Source organism: Culex pipiens, chromosome 2, assembly GCF_016801865.2.
Source record: "Culex pipiens pallens isolate TS chromosome 2, TS_CPP_V2, whole genome shotgun sequence".
In the NCBI taxonomy this organism is placed as follows: Eukaryota; Metazoa; Arthropoda; class Insecta; order Diptera; family Culicidae; genus Culex; species Culex pipiens.
The window spans coordinates 80,222,713-80,245,385 of record NC_068938.1 but is presented as its reverse complement, the minus strand read 5'-3'; the positions used below and the strand labels follow the sequence as shown (position 1 = coordinate 80,245,385).

Sequence of the window (22,673 nt, the reverse complement as noted above, 5' to 3'; positions counted from 1 at the left end):
CACTAAATTATTGCTATCGAGCGCACTATTGCGACTTGTCAAACTGGCTTGGGAAATTTTAATTTTCTCAAAAAATTATCAAAGCGAGCCGAGGTTGCTCACCTGTCAATCGCAGTTTTAAGTGCGAATGTCCAGCTTGGTGGAAACTGCGACTGGAAATGTAAATAAACAACTGCTGGTTGCCGCAATTTTGACAACAAAATTTCCAAAAACTAGGCAACCAGCAGTTGTTTATTTACATTTCCAGTCGCAGTTTCCACCAAACTGGACATTCGCACTTTAAAATTGCGAGTGACAGGTGAGCAACATCGGCTCGCTTTGATTATTTTTTGAGAAAATTAAAATTTCCCAAGTTAGCTTGACAAGTCGCAATAGTGCGATCGATAGCAATAATTTAGTGCAAAGTCCAAGTTAATAAGACTTGCGCAATATTCATCAGGAAATGGTGACAGATTTTGTGTAAAAAAAAATGATTAATTTTACCCCAGAAAATGATGAATTTTCATCAGTTTTTGATGAATATTCATCAGGTTCACATTTTTACACATTTTTTATGTAATACAGTCAACTCTCTGGCTGTCGATCTTCCCGATATCAATATTGCTCTATCTACCGATGAAATTTTCAGTCCGTTCAAAATGCATACTTCGATTGTCTTTATTCCTCGATATTTTCTCTTGCTTGAAGGATCTCTTCCTCGACGGTCCCTTGAATTCATTTTGCTCTAAAAATCTCTTCTGGTTGTCAATAATTTCACTTTCTCATGGCTTGCATAGACATTTTTCTTTGAGAAACCAAGCTTTGAAGGATGTTTGACATTTGTTTGTTTTTGTTTAGTGACGTTGCCATCGTTCTCTCCCATAGCTGGGAATCAGGAAAAACATATTTTCAATCGAGTCTTCATTTTGCATCGTTCTGTAAACTGATGTTTCTCTTCCTCGACGGTCCCTTGGATATTGACAACCAGAGAGTCGACTGTATCACTCAAAAAAAGAGGTAATATTCAACCTGGGTGATGAATAGAGAGAATGCGTAACGTGATTTTCGAATGATCCCACTTTGTTTACATTTACAAAGTAGGAGGCTGTTCAAGCACAAGCATGACTTTTTTTCTTACTGGTAAAATAGCTGTTTTATTTTGTCTAGTTTTTGACATTTTTTGTTGGAAAATGGTGTGTGTTTTAAAGTTTCGATCGGTTAGGAGAGGTTTTTCTTTTTTACGGGTGACGAAGAACTACGTCGGGAGTGTCATTCTGCGATGTCGCAGAAAAAAATCCCTGGCTGATTTTGGAATCCTGCTGCTCTTCCTGGTCCAGCGATAAAACATCGCTAATTCTAGCGAAGCTGATCCAACAAACAGAGAAGATCTTCACTGCCCCTGATCGCATAAATGTCCCATATGCATTTTCATCGATTTCGAGTTATTGATGCAGGTTGGTTCAAAATTGTGTGCTCTTTCAAAAGAGCCTATAACATCCAGTACTTTGTTTTAGAAATCAGGAGGAAATCCAGTTTTTTCGTGAAAACTTAACACGTAGCCTTATGTATGGGACAAACTTCAAATGCGTTTTTCTCAGCTTGCTGTTTTTGCATATGGGACATTTATGCGAACATGGGCAGTTCACTAACCAGTAGGTTTTCAAATGGAATCAAACAACAAAGACAGCTTATGGATGGATACAACCGCATTGACTCCATAAACAACTTCCATTCATAATTCTAAAAAAAAATACGATCTCGCCTTCAACTTTCTTAAGATTTCTTGACATCAACTCCAAATCCTCAAAAGCCACACATTTTTATTCTTGCAAAAAAAAAAAACCTTTTTTTATGATCGATAACAATACTCTCTACTTTTGGCGAACAGTAATTTGGTTCCACTTTGACAGTTCAAAATTGAGGCCGTTTTGCAAACCACTATTCAGCACGCAGTATTCAACCTACCAAATTTTCAACATTCCAAAATTCAACTTTTGTTTCTGTTTAACATTCTTACTGTTAAAATTGAGTTAAAGTTTTTTTTATCGAAACATAAACATAAACAAAGAAAATAGTTTGTTATTGATTATTTTGTGTCATAAATAATCGGTTCTCATTGTGTCAAATCATGAAGTACTATAAATTAAAAAAAATTGTTGAAATTATACAATTTACTTTTAAAACTTTTTTCAGGGTGCCGTGAAATTTTGATGTTTTGTTTTGGAAAATCACTAGTTTACACAATATATTCTAAACTATTGTTTCATTATTCTTAAGTTCATGTTAATGTAACTTGTTTTGTTATTGCATTTTTTTATTTAAATTATTTTTTTTTTAAATTGGGATCAAGGGTATATTGTATTTTCAAATTTGTCGTTTAATATAAATTAGTTCTATCAAATTCAGATTATTTTAGTGCTTGTTAACTTGAACCTGGAATGTTGAAACATCATTGTGAAATTAAGCTGCTGTTTAATTTAAATTGAATTAATTAAAAATGTGTCACCAACAATAAACAAATCTACCTTACTTCCCCAGTGACTTCCTCTCCCTTCGAAGAATGCGTAAACGTTTCGTTACCGCACGGTCAATGTGATTTGTTGTTTGGTCTAGTCTATGTTGCTAAGGAAGATGGCCTGTTCAAGTCAAAACAAAGCACGCGAATAGATCACTACGGGATGAGCTGAATCTATGGCTTCAACGGTTATCCTCTTAATTTTACTATACTGTTGTTGATTTATTGAAAATATTTATTTGTTTTCAATTTCCGAATATTGAAATTTTATGGTGATTTTAATTTTTGCCCTTTTTTCAAATAACTGGTGGATTAATTTGGAAGTTGTTTTTTCATGCATCAGACTAAATTTAAGAGGATTGAGCATTTTATTTGCATACAAAACAAATGTTTAAGCAAAAACCCCACGTCGCTTTCATACCGGTCAGTGCCTTTGAACTTGATGAGCAGAACAACGAATCAAGTTCATCCAAATTCAACGCCTTCGATCTGACGAATTTTAAGTTCAGTTTCAACTGCCTTTTGGCCTTTTGGAATCGTTTGGACAAAGGCTAGAAGTTTGTTTAAAAATACAATAGATCTTGAGAACAGATTACATTTACTCAGAAAACGATAACTTATCATGAAAAATCAGAGCAAAACATCGTTAACTGCGTTACGCCCTTCCGAAAATTGTTTTTCGTAAATTTCCACCAAAAAACCATTCGAGAAGTAGTCCCAGGAAATACGAAAATTCTGCTCCAGTTTGGCAACCTTTTCCGACAAAGAAAGAACTAGGGTTCCGCGAAGGCTCTCAGGGTTTCGTTATTTTATCACCAAGTCCGTGACAAACGCTTTTCAGTCGCACTTTTCTAGTCTGGTGATCTTTTTATAGAAAATTTGATGGTTGAAAATACCCTTGTACAAACAACCTTTTGAATGTCAATTTGATGACATTTGAATAAAAGTTGCCATGATTACGCACTCAGGGTGAGAAAGCCTTTGCTGAATGATTATGAAATTTGAATCGAAATGTTACGTTTGATGTTTGTCGTGGGGTGACCTTTGCATCACCTTTGAATGTCATGCCATTCACAACTATTTAAGTTTAATTTTTCTTTCAACATTTTTTTTCATTTATGATCCTAGTGATTTAATGATTATTCGTACAATATTAATTGACATTGAAAGTTGCGTTTTCAAAAATATTTTTTTTAAGTAAATGATGAAATTAAAATTCAGTTTAAAAACATGCAAATCCACTGCAATAAATTTATGCAAAATTTGAGTATTTATTTCCCCCGAAACATCAAAGGTTTTGCATATCCCTCCACTTGGTTCTGAAGCGCCCTTCATCTCTTTTTCAGATACCCCCTTCAAACACACACACACTCCAAATTTAACCAACAGGTGCAAACATGTCTGCACGGCGTGTTTTCTAGAACAACCTTATCAGGAAAAAAAAGTCATCGCTACTTTAAAATGTGTCTTATAGGAAATTTTCTCAGCTTTCCAATGCTTCTAAGAGCGAAATGTTTCATCGGGAAATTTCTGAGATATCTCTATTTTAAGTTTTTTGGTTTTAAATTCCTTTATTATTTATTGGAAACTTTATACTAACAGTCCAGGAAACTTATCAAATGATGTGTTTCATGTGTCATTTACTCATCAAAATGTTTGCACATTTTGATGAGTAAGACAAGAAACAACTTTGTAGAATGTTGCAAACCGCTAAACATTTTGAAAATTATGTTTTGTCTATGTTTTTGAACATATGGGATTCATTCAGAAATTAAAATCATAAAACAGTGTAAAATATATTTTTTACAAGAATTTTTCAATAATTACATATTTTTTGTGTACAAATATCACGTGTCTACTCTGATTTAGCATGTTCAACCGAAACTTTGGCAGGTTTGTGATTGTTAATGGTATTATTGAATTTTAATGAATAAATTTGATATTTTCTTAAGCAAACATTAACCAGAAACATAAATATAAATATGATTTAAAATCGAAAATGTACTACATATTACTGTTGCAAGCTTCAAAAGTCATATTATCATGAGTATAAAATAAAGACAAAATTTTATAAAATGTTTTCTGTTGAAAATGCACTTAAAAGTAGCTCGAGTCTTCCAATTCAGAATGCTGAAAACGCCGTCACTAACATTTTTTTTTGTTCGAACAAAAATTTAGTAATATTTTACAAAACAGAAACTTTCTTTCCAAACAATTTAAACAAAAATCAAGAAATATATTTTTTTAAAGATGAGATTGTAGATGAGAGTCTTATAAACTTCTAAAATATTGCTAGTTCCTTGATCATTTAATACAACAAAAAAACAAAAACAATCATTTCATACTAATGAAAAGTATTTGTCCTAAAGCTAGCAACAGTAATTTGCAGTTTAATTTCGAGTATTAAACATGTTCTGTATCCATGCAACTGGTTAGTGTTTGATTAAGGAATCATGATATTTATTCATAAAAATCTTGTAATACCCTATCAATCTCAACCTGTAGAAATTTCGATTGTATCAGCTAATTCCAAGCTGAATCAGAACAGACCGGTGTTATTTGTACACAACAATTATGTAATAATCTATTTGTTCTTGTAAAAATAATATTTTAATGCGGTTTTATGATTTTAATATTTGAATAAATCCCACATATTCAAAAATTCGATTAAAACTTAATTTTCATAATGTTTAGCGGTTTGCAACCTTCTACAAAGTTGTTTATTGTCTTATTTTGCACATTTTGATGAGTAAAAGACACATGAAACACATCATTTGACAAGTTTCCTGGACTGTTATTTAAAAGTTTCCAATAAATGATTAAGGTTTTTAAAAGAAAAAACTTAAAATAGAGATATCTCAGAAATTTCCCGATGAATTATTTCGCTCTTAGAAGCATTGGAAAGCTGAGAAAATTTCCTATAAGACACTTTTGAAAGTAGTGATGACTATTTTTTCTCCTTAAGGTTGCCCAGAAAACACGCCGTGTCTGCACAAGCGTTTCCAATATTTGGCGCTCGTCAACATAATTATGTTTTGCTTCGAGAGCCTCGCCGATACAGCAAGCAAAGCGATCCAGAAAAAAAGGAAAATTTGCGAACCTATTGTTTGCGACGTGAATGTAGTTAACTTTTAATTGTGAAGGGAGGAAATGTTTCAATAATTGAAAGCTGTTGATTATCATGTTTGGTTTTAAGAACAATTAGCGAAGAGTTGTTTTTCAACAATAAAAGTTATATAAATATTGTGAACCTTTCCTTTTGAATTATCTAAATAATTAGTTAATTTTTTTAGTGAAAATTGAATCGTGTATCACAAAATTATTTGTTTCGACTTGGCACACTTGATTTTTCCCGAAACATGGTTCATTCTGGTATTAAATTTTTCAGGTGATTTTTTAAATAGTGTAATCGAAAAAAACCTTTCTTCTCCTTGAAAACCGAGACGAAATCATCCCCTAATGATCACCCCTCAGGACGCACCATAATTAAAGTGCACATTAAGGCTCGAGTGGCTCCGACACGTTGAGTCGTTTCAACGTTCTTCATTTGGATGGAAAATTCAGTCCTGCGCCAACTTTGAAACGCAACTCTCACTCAAATTCAACGCCCATTGGACCGACCATCCCGGTTCCAGGGATGTCACCATGGCAATTTAATTAATGGAGCAATTATCCGGCGGGCGTATTTCTACAGATGAAAGGAACGTCTTTGGGACGTTCCCCCCCTCGGGAGGGTGGTTCGGGGGAAAAAAAAGCTCTCTCGTAATCTGTTGCGTGACTGCGTATTGGGGAGGTGGTTCGGCGTCGGCGATGAGCGATTCTTCAGAGTGAATCGAAAGAAGGGTGAATTATTTCCGCATTAAAATACTTCCTCCATTTATTGGAACATAATGGGATTCCTGTCATAAATAAGTGCTGCTGTGCTGGGTTGTAACTCGGCAGGGGCGAAGATTTTTGTCAGCTGAAAAGACCTCGGTATAATTGATTCTCGGAATGTTATTGAGGAAATATTTTTGGGTATATTTCGATGGATGTTTATTATTGCATACTACAGTCCAGACTCGATTATCTGAAGGCCTTCTTCGGATAATCCAATCACAAAAAAAAATCGTTGTCTTATTTTTGATCATCGAGTATGAACCCTAAACTACTCTAAAGTGATTTAGAATTTTTAAATCCAAGATGGCGGCAATGATTGGTTGAAAAAATGCATTTTCTAATTTAATAGGCTTTCAATTATTCTAATTTAGGGCGTCCAATTTTCCCGGGTTTAGAATTTCCTGTTGAACGGAAAAATATTTTTTGAATCCCGGGAATTCCCGCGAACCCGGGAAATTTTTGAAACATTAAAAAAAATATGTTTTTCATTATATTTGTTATGTAAATATTTCAAGCTTAATTTTTTTTAAGGTGTAAAAGAAACAAGAAAAGACAACAAATAAAATGATACCAGTTAATGTGATATTTTAGATAGGTTTAGAACAGGGGTGACCGAAGTATGTGGCCCGCGAGGGGATTTTTTGTGGCCCGCGAACTCATTTTGAACGATCATGTAAAATGGCCCGATGACCATTTGTACCATTTGCCTTTTTCAAAATGAAAGTTTATTTAAAACTTTTTTATGCTAATTTTTTTGTTGATATACAATTAATGATTTATCCATATTTGGATTCTCATTTTACGAAAGAAATATTTTGTTCAAAAATATTTCTAATTTGAAGCAATTTCACACGTTTCAATGTGAGTGAAACTAGTACAAATCGTCAAGATTTACATAAAACATTTTTGGAAATGTTTATGGTAGAAAACTATAATAAAAGCAAAAAGTATTCCGTATTAATTTAAAAGTCATCATTACCCTTTTTGTGAACTGAGCCTCAAACTTACTTTGTACTTACCTCCACCTCGGGATTGGAACTCATGACAGTTGCAAAATGAATCTATTTTTCAATGTTTTTGTCACCTCAACTCTCCCCGCAACCTTCGGCTTGAAATATCAGGGACAAACAATATTTAATAAAAAGAACTTCAAATTTTCAATGGAAATTTAAGTTCAATCAGCTGATATCAATTTAAAATGTATTCCTCTGCGTTTGGGTTTGTTAAAAAAATAATTTGAGTGAATTTTCGATGAACAGTATCGCAGAAAGTGTTTTTTTCACTAAAATGTTTGTTTTTTCGTCGAAACTTACATTTCTTAAAAATAAAAATTGCAAATCCACTGTAAGGGTGAATAATACAATTTCTATAAAAAAATATTGAAATGTTGACTTGTGATTAAATTTTTCTTGCCTCCGTTCGACCATATTGGCCTAAGTTTTGGAAAATATTTTCGAAAGATAAAATTACGCCGTTACATAAATTAATCTGATTTTATGTAACCTTTTTCAAAACATTAAAAAGCTTTTAATGAAAGCAAAATTGTAACATCAGCTGTTGGAAAATGTTAAAAAAATAACAGAAATTTCAAAAATCGTCAACTGATAGATGTTTTTTCATCTTTCAAATAAAAAAAACATAAATTAATTTTTAGCCGCCAATTTTATGCTTTAGGCCCGCAAGCTCATTTGAGCTTCAAATTTGACCCGGCATCCAAAAACTTTGAGCACCCCTGGATTAGAATTTCATGTTTTAAATAAAACATATTTTACAAACTATCTTCAAGTCACTACCGGCAACTAGGGAAAATTGGAAGTACAGTCTAAATAGATACAGGAGATTTTAGAACAATAAAATTGGAAATCAGAAAACTGATTTTGTTGTTCTAATCCTTTTTACACCGAAATCAATCAAACAATCTAAATATATTCAAAAAATTAATTCGTTTCATTTGCTTTGTTTTTTTCATGATGCTGGTGTTTGATGAAAAAAAATCAAATAAGATATTTTGTTCAAATTCAAGTTCATAAATATACGTAAATATAATATCCAGTATTTTCAAAAATAAATTAAATTGAATAAAAAACATTTAAAACGCAAGGCATTTTGCGGATCTGTGAACTAAAACTAACTTCTGAACAATTTGTCCTAATAAACCAAATTAATGCTGATATTTTCCGAACACAAATTTTAATGTTTTAAAATTCTTATCGATTACTAAATATTCAACTGTTTATCTATTTCCAGAACCAAATTTGAATTTTCGGGAATTCCCGGGAAAACTAAAAAAAATCCCGAGATTCGGGAATTCCCGGTTTTAAAATAAATCCCAGAAATTTTATCCCGGGAATTCCCGGGAAGGACACATTATTCAAATTTGACTTAAATGAGGACGCAGAACTCAAATTTGATGTTCAAAAAAATACGAAAAAAAAAATGTTTTGTTCATGATTCGATTATCCGAAGTCCCATACAAACCTTCGGATAATCGAACTTCGGATAATCGAAACTTCGGATAATCGTCTCTCAAGTTCAATAAAAAATACCCCGTTATTTTATGGATCACATTTTTTAATTGAATTTTAGTAATTCTAATTTAAATTTTGCTTTTTATTTGTTATTGATTTTTTAAAGATCGATTTGAATAATTTTAATTAATTAATTTTCTTATCTTGTAAGAAATGTAATTAGTTGACGATGATCCGTAATTTATCTGCATAGAATGTTATTTATTTTGAAAAGGTGAATTTTTCAATGAAGCCATTTTCTGAGACTTTGGACCACAATTATTTTTTGCATTGTTTTATTTGGATTAAACTTTTTGTGCACTTTTTCTATGACCAAAGAAGTTATTTTGCATCATTGGTTCGTCCATAGAAGGCTTCATACAATTTTGGAAACCGTCCATACAAAAAGGCTATTAAAATATACATAAATCTTTATCTTGAGAAATGATTTGCTGATCAATTTGATGCATTGACTTTTTCTCAGAAAAAAAGTTACACTTAAAAAAATACCGTTTTTTCAGTTGGCCATTTTATGCAGCAAAAATAATTGCGTAAAATATCGGTTATCGAAAGTTTTCATTTTTGTATATGTCAAAGATGGCAAACAATGCCATCCTTTGAGCTATAGCCAAGGCTATAGCACAAGTTGGTCAAAATTCATTTGGCAGTGTTGCCAATTTTTCAAAACAAAGTGTTTTTTTTAGAAAATTTCGATAATTTTTTTTTTATAAATTCATGTCTTTATTGAACAATTTTTTTACATTTTTACTTTTTGCCAGCACGCAACTTTCTATTCCTTCTTTCTCCTACCTTCTATGATAATTTGGGAACTTTAAATTCAATTTTCTACATTAACATTTAAGTTTTGTGATTATTTTTCATCTTCTTGAAAATTGTACTTCATGAATTCAAAAATCTCGATCAACTTATAAAAAAGGCTAATACATCGAAGCTTAAATCCGGAGTTTAAAAATGGAATAGATTTTCGATTATTTTCAAAATATTTCATTTCACTCGTTTGATAGCTAAAAGTGGATTTAATTTTCATCTCTACAAAATTAAGGTTCAATTCGTTTCCACATAATTCATTACCGTAAACTGGGGTCAATCGGGACACATGGGGCGAATTGGGACAGCAGTTTTAACCATGTTGGAGCACAATATTGTGATTTTTCTGGTTGGTTTCGGTTAGAACAGACTCAGACCAACAAAATGTGTATATCCATTTCCAAATTTAAAAGCTTTAAGTGCTCTAAAAACTGCTGTCCCTATTCAGACTGTAGTCCCGATTCGCCCCAGATTACGGTACCATACATTTCCTCCGATTATGCAGTGCCATTAATCGAGCAGCACCGAAACTTCCTCCTCCTTTCTAGTTTAGTGGTTTACCATCGAACGCATTTATCTGTCCAAACAAGTCAGTTTAGCATTCCCAAGTAAACAAACCAAATGAGTTTTCCTCGGTTCCTAACGTTTGTGTATGTGTGTCCATCGTCCCATGGCAATGACAAGTGTGTCTGCTGGTGGCAGCCATCGAAGGAAAATGTACTCCGTCACGTGAGAAGGACATTTCCATGCCTCCCAGGGAGACCCTTCCTCAGACACCCCCGTGGCCAACGTGCCTCCAATGTGGCCCCCCAGGAGAGTGTCATCAAACACAAATAATAATAAAGAATAAAATTTATGGCATATTATCACTCGAATAAACGAGCGGGAGGTTCTGTTTTCTTCTTCCTTTTTTTCTGTTTCGTCTTCTTGGGATTTTTTTCTTTCTCGTTTTTGGTTCTCTTCGAGGAAAATATTCTTTGTTACCGACATTATGGGTGGCGGTGGGTGATCAGAATTAGAGCCACCACACAGGCAGACATGCCGTATAACCATCGTAGTGGTGCTGATCTTTTCCAGCTAAAAGTACGTAAAAAGGATTTGAACTTTTGCAGGTCTAACTTACAATTTTTTCGAAAAATTATGATGTGTACATAAAATTTAATCATCCGACTATTTAAAAAAAAATATTCATAAATTATATTCAAAAGGTGTCGTTCCATTTTGGAATGATCACATTGAATTTATACACGTCGATGTGCCTTCCGAGCTGCAATACCAAAGAAGTCTTTCTTCATCGTTTTGCGGTACACAAACACAAACAAACTCGCGAAATTAGTAACGAACGAATTTTCAAAAGTAAACTTAACGAAATCACCCACCGGTGTGCCTTCCGAGTGGTGATGCTATGGGAAGGACTGTTTAGATGAAATGCTTTAAATATGATCATAGTTGTTTTAACCACTTTTTATATTCGTAACTTTCCATGGAACTCCAAAGCCGGACGAAACCGTACCGCCCTTTGGGGCGTTTCCGTCATCGTCGTCTTAGTTCCACCTTGTCGTAGTATCCCACAGTTTTGTTTATTCTAGAAGTAATATAATGTTTAGAAGGCTTTCCTATCCCATATCCAAATTTCAGACCTACAGTCCCATGGGTTTGAGACATTACTTCTGTGGCATTGAGGGAAAAAACAGGACCCAATTGAGGCCTATTTAGTGTTTTTGGTGATAAAGGACAAACAAGGAAGCGTTGTTTTTGCTCCCCTTTTTGAGACATGTTTAGCACGTTGATGGGCACATTTTGGGTTTCAATGTTTTTTTTAGAAAAGAAAGCATACAACAAAGACCCCCGTAATCACCCCATGTTTGTTGGTTCTAATGGTTGGATTATAACGACGAGCAGTGGATAAATTGAAACGCATTCCCGGCTTAATGAAGGGTCATAACTCGTGGCGGGAAAAATGCTTCGTTATGATTAATGGGTAACATCCACCACATGCGGGGTATAATATCGGGCCAAACAAATTGGTGATGGTAATCCTAAATAGTTTTTTTTTTTTGTTGTGCTATTGATTTATTTATAGCAAATAATTTAATTTAATTTCGACCCAAGGTTATCAAAATTATATTCCAGTTTTTTTAAATTGTGTTCATGCATGTTCCTAACTAATTTTGCAAATTGACCGCTTTGCATTATTCAAGATTCACGATTTTAAATCTACACAATAAGGCTGACTAAGCTGTGTTGAAACATTGTGTAATGATAACCAACCGCCAGATTAGTTGAATCCCTTCTCCTTTTTTAAATTTCATCCCCAGTAATCGATATTTTCCCCTCTCTCCACCCTTTTCTCTTCAGCTTCACCAAGTGCCCTCCCTCGGTGTGCGATACGCCGAAGAAGGTTCCCCCGGGGCCACCACCAGCGACATCGGCACCGACAATCCGGAAGCTGTCAATCACATCCTCAGCGGCTGATCCTCCGGCGGCCACCGTGAATGCTCCCCTATCGCTATCAACTTCGGTCGACGAACAACAACAGCTGACGTCCGGCTTGAAAAGAGACACCACCGCCACCACTGGGATCGGCGTTCGGGATGGTGACGGCGTGGGAGATTCGCCGGCATTCGGAAACCGGTCCCAGGGCCGATCGATTTCGAGAGATTTATTCGTGGGAGCGCCCACGGCGGATGCGTTTCGGGATTTGGGGAACGTGGAGGACGATGGGGGATTCCATGGGAGCTTCCGGAAGATTGAACCAGATGCAGTGGGACGGGGAGGAGAGGAGACTGCGGGAATGGATGAGAGCGAAAGTAAGTTGAAGATTTTATTTGTTTATATAATACTATTGCTTTTGAAAAGAAAAAATAATTTCATCTTATTTTGTACTTTAAAAATACACGTAAAGGCTGATTTTCAAAACTCGCTCTTAGATAATTTTTTGTTAACTATTCAATGCTAACTGTTCTTTGTTCTTTGTTCATTGTTTATTGTTCATTGTTCATTGTTCATTGTTCATTGTTCATTGTTCATTGTTCATTGTTCATTGTTCATTGTTCATTGTTCATTGTTCATTGTTCATTGTTCATTGTTCATTGTTCATTGTTCATTGTTCATTGTTAATTGTTCATTGTTCATTGTTCATTGTTCATTGTTCATTGTTCATTGTTCATTGTTCATTGTTCATTGTTCATTGTTCATTGTTCATTGTTCATTGTTCATTGTTCATTGTTCATTGTTCATTGTTCATTGTTCATTGTTCATTGTTCATTGTTCATTGTTCATTGTTCATTGTTCATTGTTCATTGTTCATTGTTCATTGTTCATTGTTCATTGTTCATTGTTCATTGTTCATTGTTCATTGTTCATTGTTCATTGTTCATTGTTCATTGTTCATTGTTCATTGTTCATTGTTCGTTGTTCATTGTAATTTTTGTAATTTTTGTAATTTTTGTAATTTTTGTAATTTTTGTAATTTTTGTAATTTTTGTAATTTTTGTAATTTTTGTAATTTTTGTAATTTTTGTAATTTTTGTAATTTTTGTAATTTTTGTAATTTTTGTAATTTTTGTAATTTTTGTAATTTTTGTAATTTTTGTAATTTTTGTAATTTTTGTAATTTTTGTAATTTTTGTAATTTTTGTAATTTTTGTAATTTTTGTAATTTTTGTAATTTTTGTAATTTTTGTAATTTTTGTAATTTTTGTAATTTTTGTAATTTTTGTAATTTTTGTAATTTTTGTAATTTTTGTAATTTTTGTAATTTTTGTAATTTTTGTAATTTTTGTAATTTTTGTGATTTTTGTAATTTTTTTAATTTTTGTAATTTTTGTAATTTTTGTAATTTTTGTAATTTTTGTAATTTTTGTAATTATAAATACTGTTGGATTGTTTTTTGGAAAATTTCATTGTATTCTTTGGAATATTCGGTATTTTAGTAATTTTAGGTTTTTTTTTGTAATTTATGAAATTTATGATTTATGAATTTTAGGAATTTCAGGAATTTTTAGAATTTTTTGAATTTTTTGAATTTTTGGGAATTTGAGGAATTTTAGGACATTTTGGAATTGTAGGAATTTTAGGAATTTTAGAAATTTCAGGAATTTTAGAAATTTGAGGAATTTTAGAAATAGTACAAATTTGATAATTTAACTAATTTTAGGATTTTTTGAATTTTTGGGAGTTAAGGACATTTAAATCTTTTTGGAATTTCAAAAATTGTAGGAATGATAGGAATTTTATAAATTTCATGAATTTTAGAAATTTTAGGAAGCAGGCTTAGCCGAATGGTTACGCTGTCCGCTTTGTAAGCGGATGATTCCGGGTTCGATTCCCATCTGCTCCAACCTTCTATCGGATGAGGAAGTAAAACGTCGGTCCCGGCCTTGGTTGTTGTTAGGCTGTTAAGTCATTCCAGGTATGGGAGTTCTCTCCCTGCTATAAAGACAAACAACACAACAAACCAAGCCTGCTCCGGTGGTTGGACTCGCAATCCAAAGGTCGTCAGTTTAGAACCCTGGGGTGGAAGGTTCCATGGAGTAGATAGAGGTTTGGGTGCCCTCCCCATTCGGACTCCTAGGTTCGGGCAGAAACTTGCAATAGAGACCACAAAAGACCTGGGGGTCGTGAAGTGGATGGTTTAATTTTTGATTTGAGGAATTTGAGGAATTTTAGGAATTGTAAGAATTTTAGAATCATATGAATTTAAAAAAAAATTAAAAGTTTCATGAATTTTAGGAATTTTAAAAGGCTTGGGAATTTTAAAATTTTTAAGAATTTTAGGAATTTAAATTGTTTAGAAATTTTAGAAACTCAGTAAAATTAGTTTTTTTCAATTTCAGTATTTTTTTCTCTAATATTTTTTTCAATTTAAAATTCTTTCCTCTCCAGAACACATCTCCATCGTCGATGCCCCGTTCAGCCCGATTCCGACCGCTCGCCACCCCGGCCATCCCATCAACGCCGCATCCCGGATTGACTTTGGCACGGCCGCCGTCAGCACTCCCATCCGCGGAGGTCAACCGTCAAATAAACTCAACACCAGCACCCCGATCAACCGCTCCCAAGGCGGCAAGGCCGGCAACTCACGCAACTCGTGGACCACGCTCGCCGATTGCTCGACCCCTGGCGGTAACGGTTCTCGGAATGACTCACGCCGCAGTCACGACCGTTCCGGCAACCGGCAGACCAGCTCACCTTGTCTGGGTGACTTTATTACGCACTCGTCGATGAAATCAAAGTCGCGAAAGTCGCTGAATGTCAGCAAGGATGCAAATAAATCGGCGAGTTCGATCTTCATGGAGAATGACTTCCCGGGGTTGGGAACCTCGATGCAGTCGTCGACCCCCGGAACTGGTGGCGATCAGCAGCAGCGGAACAAAAAACGCGTCACGCCGATTACGGTGAGCAAGACTTTGACGAGTCGGCTGGGTGGATCGAGCTTCGAGATGGACAACCTGGTTAGCGGGGGCAGTCCTGCTGCTGAAGGGAAGTCTCGGCGCCGGGTAACGCCCACGATCCTCAGCCGATCGACCTCGAGTCGGCACGACTTCAACAGCTCCTCGTTCAAGTCGGACAATAATCTCATCAACCTGACCGAAGATAACAGCTTGGAGTTGGACCTTTCACAAAAGGATGAACGAGGCCTGCTCCGTAATTACAAGGACATCATCAAAAGTAACTTTGAGGCCGCCGAAGAGCAGAACCCCGACCCGAGTAAGATGATCCACGCCGCGTTGCGTAACACGATCAACACTCCGAGAAAGAATTCCGAAAGTGGAAACACCCCACCACTCATCATCGAACTAGACAAGGTCACAAACCCTACCAAGATCAATCGTCTCGTAGACATCTACACGCTAATCATCGACCTCAACCTGACCCCGAACATCCTCTCCGAGTTCTCCTACCTGATCAATCTCATCAATACCGAGTTCGACCCCTTCGAAGCCATCTCAACCTTCAACGCCGACTCCCCCGACTTTCACAACATCCTGAAAAACCTCAACAACTGCATCTTCTTCGCCATGGAGGTCCTCAACCGTCAGCGCAATCTCCTAGCGCTCCTCGACAGCATCACCCTCAAAGTCCTGGTGGAAAACGAACGCATCGCCGGTCTCAACGTTCCGCTGCACGCCTTTCTGAGGGAAATTCACAGCCAGAAGCTGCAGCTGGACAGCAGTGGCCAGCGGATGCTGGAGGAATCGGTTCAACTTGGCGGTGGGGGTGCAGGTGGGAATGGTGTACTGTACCAGCAGGAAGCGGACACCAAGGAGCACTTCCCGAGCGAGCGCGAGTTTGGGGCGTTCAAGAAGCAGCGGGATGCGTTCTGTACGATTTACAGGTGAGTTTTGGGGTTAAATAGTTTATAATGGTTGTTATATATCTTTTCAAATTTGTTATTTTTTAAAACAGATTCGCAAAAGTAAAAAAATAAGTTGCGAGGAGTTTAAAAATTTAAGGTTTAAATTTACAGCTTTTGTGACATAATTTTACATAGATCAATGTGTGAAACATGAAATTGCTAAGAAAAAGATTATAAATTTACCCGTTTATGATGTAAAAATACACATTATATCTGACACAACATGTTTCAGAACGATCTTGTGGCAGATAGATGACGAGGACTGTGTTAGGCTTTATAAGTTTTTTTTTTAATTTGTAAAGAAATTTTGTCACGAGCGGGGTCAAAATCTATTTTTTAGTGTTACGTAAAAAAAAACGTTTTCTAAGACATGTAACTTTACAACAGAAACTGTGTAAAAATAGAATTGTTTGCCCATTATTTTAGGTAAAACGTCAAAAGATCTAGATTTCTTATTGACGATACGATATCTAGTTAACTTAGAATAAATACTTGTTTTAACGAAACTTTAAAAAGCTTACAATAATAAATTTGTTGGAAGTTGTAAAATAGTATGCTGTAATTGTGCCACTTTAATGATGATGTAATACTATCGTAATTATTGATTAAAAATGTTTGAATGACACATTATTTCATTTCTTGGGCAACATCTTATTTTGCAAAACATTCTAGAGAATCTAGCTTGCCTAGTTTTTATTTAGCTATTTATTAAATATACTTGATTACAATTGATAATGCTTTTAAATAGCTGTAAATTAACGTCAAAGGGCTGATATGCTAACATTAGGAGCGTGATGGAATTACATGCTGTTTCCCTAACATGTGTATTTTATTTTCTGAGATGAAATTACATCTTGAAAAGAGTTACATCTTTTCTGACACAAAAGTTCAATTTGCATCACAAATATGTCATTTAATGTAATCGTCTCAAAAATGTGACATTTCTGAGTATTTTTTTTAACAATTTTTAGGAAAATTTCAATTTCTCAATATTAATTGAGGTAAAATTACATCATAAAGCATAAAATTTTACATCTTTTTAATTTACACACTGCATGTACATTTTTGTTAAACTCAAAAAAAAGTTGCAACAGACGGGATTCAAACCCAGCACCAAAAGTAAGGACTGGTGCCCGCTCGGCCATCACCGAAGAGATTAACGCATTTATGAGCTTGACATTTCGATCGAATAGCTAAATAGCTTTTTGTCACTAACAAAATATTATTAAAAAACTCTTTGATATTTTTGTTATTTTATTATTTTTGTTATTTTGTTATTTTGATATGTTTTAGAAAATATAAATGCAATTTTTTCATACAGTTCTTTGACCAAGTTATGTTTTTTTGCCTTTCTTACTAAAGAAAGGTATAGGTTTTACTTTAAGGCAGGACGTCATTTCCAGCTTCGTAAATATGTCGATTCAGCATGAATTTTAATCGGAAAAATCGTCCAAAAATCACACTGCATCGATTTTCGACGCTTCGTCGCCATGTCGACAAGTTGTCAAGTTGAGTCGTGTGGTGTTCGTGGGGGAGATCGGTTCGTGAATCGACGCGCGAGAAAGTGATGGAAGTTCTGGAATTTTTCCAAAAAATCGCGGTGGCCATGGAAATTGGGCCTTCAGTCGTGTGGTGTTCGTGGGGGAGATCGGTTCGTGAATCGACGCGCGAGAACCCGCGAGAAAGTGATGGAAGTTTCTGGAATTTCTTCAAAAAATTCGCGGTGTGGCCATGGAAATTGGGCCTTCAGTCGTGTGGTGTTCGTGGGGGAGATCGGTTCGTGAATCGACGCGCGAGAACCTGCGAGATAGTAGTGCAAATTCTGTCGGTGCTGTCGAGCGGGTTGTTTGCGGTCCGGTCGGTGCTAGAACGTTGCGACGTTTGTTATGAAGAAGTCGTACGCTGTGTAGCAGAGCTATTTCATACTTTTGGGATATTATATTATGAATTGCACGTCGCCGATTAAAACGATAATTATAACTACACTTCCTTCCAAAGCCCTTCCCATAGCTTCGTTGCTCGGATGGCACGCCGTCGGTATGAAATAATATACTAAAAAAATGTGTTATTAATTGCACATTGCCGAATAAAACGTTTTTTATAATTACACTTAGTTGTAAAGCCCTTCCCATAGCTTCGTTGCTCGGATGGCACGCCGGCGGTAAGAAGTTTCAAAAAATGCGCGATTAAATAAGTCCTTCTCATAGCGTCGTAGCTCGGAAGGCAAGGATCATTCATTTTCTGGTCATATCATCTACCAAGATGAATCCTGACCTTCCCTTTCCTTCCCCTACTAACACAATTCCCCCACTTCCCGTGATGCTTGAAGGAGATGCTGTGGATTCAACGGTCTCATGCGGTGTCAACAGGTATAGAGCGACACACTCTGTATCTGATGAGTCTGCAACTTGGGGGGGCGCCGGTATTGACTTAAAGCAGAGATCTTCAGGGGTTATACAGTGAGGATGATTAGATCCCACTACTCATCTGTTGGTTCATTGTGTAACTTCAGCTGATCCGTCAATAACGGAGTAGCAGCTCATTGGCAGTCAACCATGCTCATGCTCATGCTCATGCTCATGTCGACAAGTTGTCAAGTTGAGCTTCGAATACTGGCGCGAGAATGCTAGCGCATCTATTTTGTGGCTCGACTTATACTCGTTTTTTAGTAGCTTGTCTACCGATGTTTCCTACAACATGTATGATATCGTAGCTTTTCGGTTTCTTTTGCCCTGTCCGTTATTGCATAACTGTCCAATGTTTATGCAAATCTTTTGTGACATAGGACATTCATCCGGCTACAATCAATTTGTTTCCCGTGCGCTCCTAAAATCGCCTAAATGTAGACTTCATTTTCGTAAGTTTATTTAACAGGGTTCATTGGATTCCAATAGGAGCTTTCTAAGCTTTTCATCGTTTATATCGTTTTCAAAGTTTTCAATGCTGGCGACGCCAATGGCTTTCTACCTAAGGTTCTCGCGATTGAGTGTGTAGTGGTGCGGTTGTTAAAAATAGCTATCTCTGACTCTGTCACTTTCGTAGAAGCTGAATGGTTAGCTTCCCTGCACCGTCCGGCACACGCGGTTCACTTGTACCTCGGTTTTGCTTGGCTTGGTGCGCTGGAACGATGAACCAAAATATTGCGCGTATTCCCGTAAAAGACACGCGGCATACCAGCCTCGAAACGACGCGCCGCACTTTCGGCAAATGCGCGCTGTCAAATCCCATACTGCGCGTTTTGTTTTTGTTGATCTTCTTCTTCGAATTGCATGGCATTGTTGCCGGGTATGTTTTTTATTGCACCAAAAGTGCAAAAAATCGCTGGCAACAGTGTCTGCGGCACATTCTGAAATGCCGCGCGGCGTGTACCTTTGAAAGAAACGGACAATACCAACACACAAAAGGGCTCGTACCGAAGCAAAAAAACCAAAACCGCGGTGTGCGTTGTCACTGGCGCATGGGAAGCTTGCTATAATCGCGTTTGTCATAAACGCTTGTTTGATTACAAACTTACAAACATATTGTACGATTGAAAATATTCTTTTGGTGAAAATTGCGTTTTTTATTTCTTTTGGAAATCATATCATTTATAATACATTGCTTTCATCATAAGACTTTCTTTTGTGCTGACGTTATAAATAAACAAAGTCGATGTTATGAATTGAAATATTTTTATATTCTTTAGTAAAAAAGGCTCTATCTCACCCCAGGTGGGATTAAATCGGGTTTTACGGGTTAAATCCCATTTAAAATTGAAGGGCGGAGCGCTAGCTCCTGTTACGTCCAATCAAGCTCATATTTTGGATTTGGGCTTACTATGCCAACTGGAACAAACCCTTGAATGCCCACAAAAAAGTCATTTTTGTTACACTCACAGTAAGGAAACCATTATTTAGTGTTTCTCCAAGTTCAAGTACACTGCATTATTAGGTACCGCATCGTCAGCCATCTAACCAAATGTGTGTATGTTCAGCACAATGTGCCCGCTCAATCAATCAAAAATTTATTCAAGTTCGCGCCGCCAATTTTCCATTCGATTAGTGGCGCTTGATTCCATCAAAGAGCAAATCGCGCCACTACTGCGGCCACCACCACCACCATCACCACGATGTGCCAGCACAAATAATGTCATGTTGAAACATCAATTTAATAATAATTAATCAGCTCGAGCTAGCTACCCCCTATTAGTAGCACCTCCACCATCCGGTTGCGTTCCCAAGTTGGTTGAGGCATCAACCAACTGACGTTTGAATGTAGTTCAATATTGCAAATAGTTTTTGATTTATAAAAAATGTACTTTTTAAAAAACTTTTTTTTATTTGAGCTAATTTTAGTATAATTAAAATTATAGTCAAAAATACTAATTTTATAATCAAAATAATTTGAGGAACCCCATTTGCCCCAAAAAGCTCTGCTCCTAATGATGGCGGCACGATGAGCCGCAACACCTGCCTACTGAGGTGAAGAGGAGGCTCTTTCAACATTTAGCATGTTTGAAGGATTTCCAAATCAGCAGCGTGTTCTCTCATCGTAATCCGCGGCCAAACATACAATCGAGCTCGTCATAATCTCAACCAGGTGAATTTCGGTGCTGCAGACGCAGCCTATCAGGTGAATTGGGGGATCATAAATTATTCCAAAATCATGATAGAATCATTAAAATTTACGGTTTAGTTTTGCAATCAGGCTGACACGTGTCGTATTGTATATCGTGGAAGGGAATCATTTGAAAAGTATGCAATTGTTTAGAAAATGAATTTGCTCCATTTTCAGAATTGAAAAGCTGTTCACGAAACTCAGTAAATGATATTAGAAGACGTCAAATAACTTTTGATAACCCTCCTAATTCAAATCTAATCTTCATTAGCAATGGGTTCTCACTTACAAAAACACCTTCTGCTGCACGTTTCTCGTTCTGAATGAGAAATAATCCAAATTACAATGAATAGCTCAATCACGAGAGACGACAGAACGCGAGCGGACCATTTCTCCCCGTGCTAAACCCCTTTCAAAGCTTGCTCCCGGCTTTCATTAGGCTCCCCCTAATAACCGTCTAAGAAAGCATGTCAGGTTGCTAAGAACATTTAGCCCGGTATAGCCTGAAGGATTGATTCCGGATTGGCCCACCATAACACGTCTCCTGTGAATCCTGGATGGGACGCGAAAGTCATACGAATTGGCATATCTCTCTGGTGGGTCTTCCTACCGGAGTGTGTGTGGAGGGGCCAACCTTAAACGTTGTTGTGTAATCCCTTCCCCGCCCCCCTCCTCTTGCTTAATCTTCTTCTTTTACGAAGATGATGACGACGAACGCCAAAAATCGGGATGGTTCACATTTGATGTGAAAGGACTGCGAAAGGATTCACCAAACACGGAGTGTGCTGCAAAACGTGACTTAAATTTAATAAAAAATAAACTATGACGTTTCACATTCTCAGCTTTTATTACTTCTTTTTAATTTCAAATAATTGGAAAAAAGGCTTGATAATCATAATGATGTCCTGCTGATGTAATTTTTGCAAATTTATTTTGATGTGACATTTGATTGTATTTTACATGAATATCTACGAAAGCTATGAAACTTGAAATGCAAACTACCAGCTAGCCAAAGGTTGGAATTTAAAGGAAAATTTTCGGAAAAAAATCTTGACTGATTTTTTTTAAATCTAATCCAACATATGGAAATACCAAAAATAAGTGTTTTTAGCCCTTTTTCATATAGGTATTCAAATGTGCGTGATATTGAATGTTTGGCTCTTTTGAAATGATTTAGAAAATGGTGGGTTGTTTGGGTGAGACTTAGAAATCAACAATTATCCCGTTTATAAATCTTTGCATGGCAATATCTCAGCAACTAAAGGTCGTATCAACAAAGTTCAAAATAGCAAAATATAGAGAATTTTCTCAGTTTTTCAAAAATAGTTTTTTTCAAGAGTGGGCCAACATGGGCACTAGTTAAAAAAAATGAATAACTGCTAATATTTCCAAAAAAAGTTGCATAAAAATTGCTTTAACTTGAAAAAGATGCACTTTATTAAAGTATTTTTTGATTGCAAATTCGTTTTTGCATCGCAAAATTAATTTTGTAAAAAATTTGCGACCAATATTTCCAGGGCTGAGCTGTAGGTTAGTCGAGGTTAGTCGTCGACTAACAAGTTCTTTAACAAAAATGTCGCCCTCCTTAAACCATTTGGCGCCCTCAGCAGGGCCCTAGAGAAACTTTGCATTTTGCAAATTTGCCAAGTTGCCGATTTGTGCTGCGCCTTCTTGAAAAAGATAGAGCGCCCCCTCAGGTAGCCCCAGGGCGCCCAAAATGCCATTTTTGGAAATAAAAAAAAAAGAGCCTAAGGGAGATTCAGGGCTGAGCTGTAGGTTAGTCGAGGTTAGTCGTCGACTAACAAGTTCTTTAACAAAAATGTCGCCCTCCTTAAACCATTTGGCGCCCTCAGCAGGGCCCTAGAGAAACTTTGCATTTTGCAAATTTGCTAAGTTGCCATTTTATAATTAGTGCAGGGACCAGTTCGGACGAAGTCGGGTTTCGCGGAGGGTTATTAAAGGATAAAGGACAAATGGATAACATTTCTGTGTCTTTTTGAAACTCACT

At 36.1% G+C, this 22,673-nt stretch overlaps 1 protein-coding gene across 2 annotated transcripts in view; it reads left to right on the top strand.

Moving 5' to 3' along the window:
* The window catches only part of LOC120418313 (protein disks lost), a 430,904-nt gene that overhangs the window by 329,619 nt on the left and 78,612 nt on the right, over positions 1-22,673 (top strand). For both annotated transcript variants that reach the window (XM_039580641.2, XM_039580642.2), the window contains exons 3-4: positions 12,067-12,518; positions 14,596-16,048. In XM_039580641.2, the coding sequence (XP_039436575.1) occupies positions 12,067-12,518; positions 14,596-16,048 (1,905 nt within the window). The remainder of the gene's footprint in view (positions 1-12,066; positions 12,519-14,595; positions 16,049-22,673) is intronic.